The sequence below is a fragment of the Bufo bufo genome, chromosome 3, assembly GCF_905171765.1.
Source record: "Bufo bufo chromosome 3, aBufBuf1.1, whole genome shotgun sequence".
NCBI classification, from domain to species: Eukaryota; Metazoa; Chordata; class Amphibia; order Anura; family Bufonidae; genus Bufo; species Bufo bufo.
The window spans coordinates 167,623,668-167,631,813 of record NC_053391.1 but is presented as its reverse complement, the minus strand read 5'-3'; the positions used below and the strand labels follow the sequence as shown (position 1 = coordinate 167,631,813).

Genomic DNA, 8,146 nt, shown 5'->3' with positions numbered 1-8,146 from the left:
ATTTTGCGCCGGGAATAAGGTTAACCGGGCAATCATAAGGACGATGAGGTGGTAACTTCTGACAACCCTTTTCAGAAAAAACATCCTCAAAGTCCGAAATAAATGTAGGTAGGGTAGTTATGGAGGCGACTAAGCAATTGCTATTTAAGCAATTTTCTCTGCACTGCTCACTCCACTCCAATATCTCCCTGGCCTGCCAATCCACCACTGGATTGTGCTCTACCAACCAGGGAAGACCCAGCACTACCGGAGTGGGAAGCCCCTCCAGAACATAACCTGAAAGCATCTCGTTATGGTGGTCCCCTACCCGAAGGTGTAAATTATGAACCATGTGCGTGAGGTTTCTCTGAGACAGGGGAGCAGAATCAATAGCGAATATGGGAATGGGTCTCTGTAAAGTACAGAGAGACAAACCCAAAGTGCGGGCAAAATGGGCATCTATCAAATTTACCCCTGCTCCACTGTCTAGAAAGAAAGAAATAGTCTCCGTCTTATCACCAAAAATAATAACCGCTGGCAACACAAATTGTGATGTACGTATGGAGGAAACGTATACCCCCCGGCTGACATCCTCCACACAGCCTGGGGTTAGTAGTTTTTCCGACGGTCTTTTGTTTCTGAGGAAAGAAGGACAGACATTAATGAAATGACCCCTCTCCCCACAAAAAAAACAAACCCCACGCCTACGGCGAGCCTCAGGAGGACGGACCTGACGAGTAGTTCCTCCTAGCTGCATAGGCTCGTCTAAGTCCGTACAGACTAACGGCTGCTTGGGAGGGGTTACCAATTGCTCCGGTTTTTTCAACCTGACCCTAAGGCGTCTATCTATTCGGATAGAAAGGGACATAACCGCATCAAGGGAAAAGGGGGTCTCATATAATGCAAGCGCATCCTTAACCCTTTCGGATAACCCAGAGCAGAACTGACTCCTGAGAGCCGGGTCGTTCCATTGGGTATCCGTAGCCCACCTACGGAATTCAGAGCAATACTCCTCTACCGGCCGCTCTCCTTGTAAGAGTCTCCGTAATCTTGATTCAGCCAGGGCGACTCGGTCAGGGTCATCATATATGAGACCCAAGGCCCCAAAAAACTCATCCACTGACCGAAGAGCCTGGGAATCAGTAGGTAAAGAGAACGCCCAGGACTGCGGATCCCCCTGCAGCAGGGAAATAACAACCCCCACCCGCTGATCTTCATTACCAGAGGAGTAAGGGCGCAGTTTAAAATATAACTTACAGGCCTCACGGAATGTCAAAAACTTGTCCCTTCCCCCAGAAAATCTGTCAGGGAGAGGGACCTTGGGTTCCGCAACAACCTGGTTACCAGTAGCAACCGCTGGGCTTGCAGTCAGTTGTAATTGCTGCTGTTGCTGGAGGACCGACGCCTTCAATCCTACCACCTCCAAAGACAGGCCATGAAATTGTTTGGACAGAGCAGCAATTTGATCCATACTGGATTTTAAGTAGGTAAAAAAAAAAATATATATTTTTTTTTTTTTACCTACACAAAATATTGCCCAGAGATAATGTAATGACCGACGACACGCACAGGGAGGAAAACAGGGAAAGCCCTGCCCAAGGGAGAGGGAAAGGTGGTGACCCCTAACTCACCTTGCGGCTGGCACCTGACTGCCCTGACGTCCCTAGACGGGTTCCTCACCCGTGCGGCGATCGCGTGCCTAAACCCTGGCTTTCCCTAATATGAGCCCTGGATAGTGAACAGGCCGGTGGGATCGCTAGTCCACACCACTATCACTAAGAGGGAAACACCAGGGAGAGGACAGACAAAACATACAAACACATACACCCAGGTGGGCGACCACAATAAACCAAAAAGGTCCAACAGGGATCTGGAGGGTAGCGTACTGGACCAACTACCAGCGAACGCAGCAACACAGCTCCAGAAGGTCAGAATAGATGTCCAGGCAGGAAGCTCTATCTCTGGCAACCAGAGAAGTGTGAGAGAGAAATATAAGGAGGTCTGGGAGTGCTGGACAAGGAACAGCTGAGGAGAAGGAGCTACGGATCCCTGAGTGAGCCAAAAGGGTTTGCTAAGCAAACCCAGAAAGCTACCATAAGGAAAACAGCCCTATCTTAAATAGAGCGTGCAGCCAACCGCTGCGACTTCCTGACCCCGGGTATAACGGAGTCAGGCGTGGTCCTCGACACCCTCGTGACAGGCAACAACCAAGTTGCAGCTGGTATTCCAATACTGCCCTCTGCTGCTCACAAAGCCGGGCCAACATGTGAAACATGGACAACAGTCGGTGAGCTGGCAATTGCAAGCGCTGCTGCAGCTTTGCCAGACCGGCGGCAGCTGTAGATGACTTTTGGAAATGGGCACACACGTAGCTCAGGCAAATTGGGGTAGGTTTTGAGAAACCGCTGAACCACTAAGTTGAACACGTGGGATAGGCATGGTATGTGTGTGAGCTTGCCGAGCCCCAAAGCTGCCACCAACGGCCATTATTAGACACAACCATGCCTGGTTGTAGGTTGAGTGGCGAGAGCTGCCACAGCTCTGCGGCGGTGTGCTGTTTATCATCTAAACATATTAGTTTCAGCACAGCCTGTTGCCGCTTCCTCACTGCAGTGCCACACTGCTTCCAGCTACTGACTGATGGATGACTGGTGCTGCAAGATGATAATTCAGAGGTGGAAGTGGAGAAGGAGGTGGAGGAGTAGAAGGGGGGGTTGCAGCCACTAATGTAGGTGTTGGCAGAAATGCTGATGGAAGTAGGGACCGCAGCCTATGGCGTCGGTAGCCCCTGTGCCATCCCAGGGTCCGGGCCTCCACAATGTTTACCCAGTGTGCCACCAGGGAAATGTAGCATCCCTGGCCAAAAGCACATGTCTATGTGTCAGTGGTTAAGTGGACCTTCCGGATAACTGCGTTGGTCAGGGCCCGTGGGATGTTACGGGACACATGCTGGTGTAAGGTGGGGACGGCACACCGGGAATAATAGTAGCATCTGGGGACTTAGTAACGAGGAACCGCCGCCGCCATCAGGCCGCGGAAAGCCTCAGTGTCCACAAGCCTAAATGGCAACATTTCCAGGGCCAGCTATTTGGAAAGGTGCACATTTAGTGCTATGTCCTGTGAGTGGGTGGCTGGATATTTGCGCTTTCGACCCAGACACTGATTGTGGACCCAGGCGTTCGGCCCACCTATTAGGGTGCTTTGATGTCATGTGGCGGATCATGCTGATGGTGGTGAGGTTGCTATAGTGCTCACGCCCCTGCTCATTTTGGTACTGCGCAGGTTGCAAATGACAAATCATCCGCACTTTCCTCAAAAAAGCGCCAGACTGCGGAACACCTAGCCCTTGGCAAGGGAGATTGCCGCAAGGGGGTGCTTCGGGGAACAGTTGCGGGCCTGTTTGGTGTGGCCTGCCTTATCCCTTTTTCCACCCCGCTGCCTCTTTCAGCCTGTTGCGGTGCTGCAGATCCCTCCCCCTCTTTACTGCTATCCTCGCTCAGCTTGCCACCTTCCTAGGTTGGATCAGTGATTTCATCGCCCACCACCTCCTCTTCCAAAGTACACTGGATGTCACAGACATTTTTAGGATGCACAAATGTTATACAGGAGATGAAGCGCAGTTAATGTCACTGTCCACAGTGTCTACGGAAAAAGTACACTGGATGTCACAGACATTTTTAGGATGTGCAAACGTTAATGTCACTGTCCGCAGCATACATCGTCTACAGAAAAAAGTACACTGGATGTCACAGATATTTTTAGGCTGCGCACACGTTACACAGGAGATGTAGCGCAGATAATGTCGCTGTCTGCAGTGGCCAAATAATTGCAAGCAATTTAGTGTAGGTGGCGCTAAAAATATATATTGCTGCCAGATACAACAATAGTCCTTAAAAGGACTTTTGGGTCTCTAACACCAACCTTGCCTAACAAAACAATATAATTAAATTCCCTACACTATCTGTCCCTTCTACAGCACAGCTCTCTCTGACTAAGACTGGCCGAGCCACGTGTCATCGGTGGCTTCATAGCACCCGATGAAGCGTTCCGGACAGCCAATCACTGTAATACCAGTTACCAACATGGGCCTGGCTACAATATTACAGTGAGTGGCAGTACTTACATGCACATTTATTGGCTGCATAGCAGCCAACAAATGTGCGGGGTGGAGACTCGAGCATCGCGCACGAGCACACGCGTTATTCGGCTGAACACCACGATGTGCCGAGTATCACAATGCTCAAGCCGAACTGGTGTTCCACCGAGCATGCTCGATAAACACTAGAACTAACTAGTCACTAACTAGTTATTTGTAAAGTTGCAGGACTATGTTCTACTCATGTGCATCTATGCCCCTTTTATCCAACCATTAATCTTATTGTCCTTGGCAGCAGCTGCCTAAAACTGGTTTCTACAATTAATTTTTCTGTCCGCTAAAATTCCTACAGTAAGTCCTTTTCCATGTCAGTGTTACCCAGTGTTTTACCATTTAGTATGTAATGGTGACTTGCATTATGCCTTCCCATATGCATAACTTTACATTTGTCAGTGTTAAGCCTCATCTGCCACTTTTCTGCCCAAACTTCCAATCTATCCAGATCCATCTGTAGTAGTATACTGTCCTCTTTCATGTTAATTACTTTATACACTTTAGTGTCATCTGTAAAACAGATATTTAACGGAATAAGCCTTCTACAAGATCATTAATATATATATTGAAGAGAATAGGGCCGGATACTTACCCCTGTGGTACACCACTAGTCACAATGACTCAATGTCACGGCCACGGTTCTGGCCGTGACTCCTTGGGAGCCGCATACAGTTGCCCGCGGTTTGGGTTGTTGTTTCAACCGCAGCTTGAGGCTTGATGTAGTTTGCCTCAAGTGCGGTTGCCGCGGGCAACAGGTATGTGTGCGGTCCCTTTGGAGTTTGTGTGTCTGTATGTATGCACTTATGTATGTCTGTGTGCACTCTGTCTTATGTTTGGTGTGCACTGACATCTTCCCCTCACTGTGGTTGCCCGTGGCAACGTTTGGTTGTAGTGTGTACATGTGGTGGCAGTGTCCCGGCCTTCAGGCTGACTCCCAGGACACGGTTGCCACCCATGTTGTTGCTTGCGGCAACAGCCACAGTGTGACTTAGGTGTTGGACACTTTCCCTTTTAGTTGATGTCTTCCCTTCTCTGGTGTTGGAAGGGTTAACTTCCTTCCTAGTGTGTGTGTGCACTGGGTGTGTCCGATTGTGGGTGTGGCTGCATGGGCTATAAAGCCTCAGTTAAGACATGATGTCTGAGGGGTACTCCAGCCTTGTTGTAAGCTGGAGGAACTCTCCTGGTCACATTTCCATCTGCCACTGAGGGCCACCCTTGTGGTCATAAATTGTGATACACCATGTTATGTGATGTTCAGTTGATATTTTCCTGTTGTATATTGGTGCAGCTATGGATCTGGGTTCCTGTGTGTGGTTGTGTGTTTGCTGGGTTCATTGAATGTTGTGTGGACTTCAGCTTGCCTGCACAGGGATCCAGTCAGCAAGGCTGTGGCAGGTAAGTGGAACTAGTTCACATTACCTGCCATATCCATAGGACTGTTTGTGTTCCCCTTTTTCCCAGCAGCTTGGCCAGTGAGACTCCTCTTCCTTCGTGTCCAGAAGGAACAGGTCGTCTTACCCTGCTCCTAGGTGAGGGCCATCTTGAGGGCTAGCAGGGACTTCTAGGTTCCGGAGCATGAGCCCTCCTACCATCAAGGTTGGCTCATGTAGCTAGGAGTCAGGGTCAGGTTAGGGATGCGTTTAGGAGGTGACCTGCTCCCTAATCCTGTCGTCCTGGTCGAGCAGCGACCATCATCTCTGTACATCGCATGGCTGAGGGTTTTCCCCATCCTCAGCCGTGACACTCAATATGAGTATGTACCTTTATTAATTGCCCTCCGTTTTGTATCACTTGAACCAGTTACTTACCCACATACAAACATTTTCTACCAGTCCGAGCATTCTAATCTAATATAGTAACCTTTTATGTGGTACAGTATCAAATGCTTTGGAGAAGTCAAGATAAACAACATCCTTTGAATCACCCCGAGTCAAGAACTTACCTCCTCATAGAAACTGATTAAATTAGTTTGACAGGAAAGATGCCTCAAGAAGTCATGCTGATATGGTGTTATAAGCTTATTTTCATTGAGATACTCCAGAATAGCATCTCTTAGAAAATCCTAAACCTCCTTGGCGGTATTCCCGAGCGTGACTCGGGGTTAATTTTCGCTGCCAGGAGCGGTAACCCCGAGTCACGCTGTAACATTGGAGAGTCCCCTCACCTTCTGCCGGCGATCCGGCGATGTCCTCCGCTGTGATCGCCGGCGAGAGCGCATTTGACATCCTGGTTCCATTCCCTGTGAGCAGCAGCTGCGCATGGGAGCGGAACTGGGCGGGAAATTCAAATAAATATAAACCCAAAAAGTGACACACACACATAAAATAGGTTATACATTGTAATCTGAGAGGATTACACTGTATAACCTCAGATCTGACTGTACAGTGCCCCTTGCCTGCCATTTTACTGTCATTTGTGCCCATAAAATAAATTTATAACATGGCATCAAAAAAGCGCAACTTTACTACAAAAGCGCTTTTGGACCAGTTGAGTGACAGCGACAGTGACACGGAGGTGCTCGCAGAACTGAGCGATAGTGAGTTGTGGGGAGATTTGTCGTCTGACACTGACACTGATCTGGCAAGTGACAACGGCGATGATCCTGCACCTGACCTCAGACATGTGCGCACTTGGTGCCCTATTGACTTTGATACGGACCAGGTAGCGCCCCCAAGATTCCTGTTCACTGGATCACCTGGGATGAAGGTAGATGTTGAGCGTGACAACCCTCTGGCATACCTGCAATTATTCCTCACTGAGGAGGTAATTAAAAAAATTGTCACGGAGACAAATTGCTACCAAGAGCAGCAATCCGCTACGCTGCATGCCACCTTTTCCAGAAGCAGAAAGTGGGAACCGGTGACCAAAGAGGACATGTGGCAGTTTCTGGGACTCATAATTATTCAGGGGGTGATGGGGAAACCGCTCCAGAAATGGTACTGGACCACCAATAAGTTACTGGCCACTCCATTTTTTGGCACCGTGATGTCAGAATACCGGTTTTCCCTCATCATGAAGTATTTCCACTTCACGAACAATGAAGAATTTGATGAGGCCACGCATCCTGCACCCAAACAAAAAAAAATCTGGGAGCTATGGCAAATTATTGTGACCAATTTCCAGCAGACCTACATGCCAGAAAGGGACGTCAGCGTAGATGAAATTTTGATGGCCTACAAGGGACACCTAAGCTGGATACAGTACATTGCATCCAAAAGAGCGCGGTTTGGCATCAGATCCTACATGCTCTGCGAGTCATCCACTGGGTACATCTGGAATTCGGTCATTTACACCGGTAAAGGCATGAAGTTCAACCCCAGGTACAGCGGCTATGGGATGGCCACATCATCTGTCCTTACACTGCTGGAGCCATTGCTAAACCAGGGATATTGTGTGACCACGGACAATTTCTACACGTCTCCGGAACTGTATGAGGTTTTGCTACAAAACAAGACTGATGCATATGGTACCGTTAGGCCTAACCAACGTGACATGCCATCTATGTTTGCCAAGAAAAAACTCAAAACCGGAGAAATGGTTGCCTGGCAGAAGGGTAAGATGATGGCAATGCGATGGCGAGACAAGAAGGACATGTGTCTCATGAGTAGTGTGCGCAATACCTCTACTGCCATGGTCCACACAAAAGGTGGGAAAGATGTGCTGAAGCCGCAAGTCATTATAGACTATAATAACACCATGGGAGGTGTCGACAGAGCCGATCAGGCAATGACATTTTATCCGGCTATGCGCAAACAGCAAAAAAAATATTATAAGAAGATCTTCAGGCATCTTCTGGAACAATGCCTTTGGAATGCATATATCCTGCACAGAGCAAAGAGTGACAAGCCTCTTGTTCATTCTGACTTTATATGGAAGGTGGTTGAGCGGATTTTTGTCAACCACCAGACGCCATCAGTAGCTGTGAACAGACCTGGACGTCGTGCTGTTGACGTTGTCAACCCAGAACGCCTGACTGGTCATCACTTTATGGACTACATCCCGCCAACCGCAAAATAG

General features: G+C 48.7%; 1 protein-coding gene across 1 annotated transcript; it reads left to right on the top strand.

Moving 5' to 3' along the window:
• Positions 1 to 6,568: 6,568 nt before the first annotated feature.
• On the top strand, positions 6,569 to 8,146 carry LOC120993681 (piggyBac transposable element-derived protein 4-like). Its single transcript, XM_040422159.1, has one exon. The coding sequence runs from the start codon at positions 6,569 to 6,571 to the stop codon at positions 8,144 to 8,146; it is 1,578 nt and encodes a 525-aa protein (XP_040278093.1).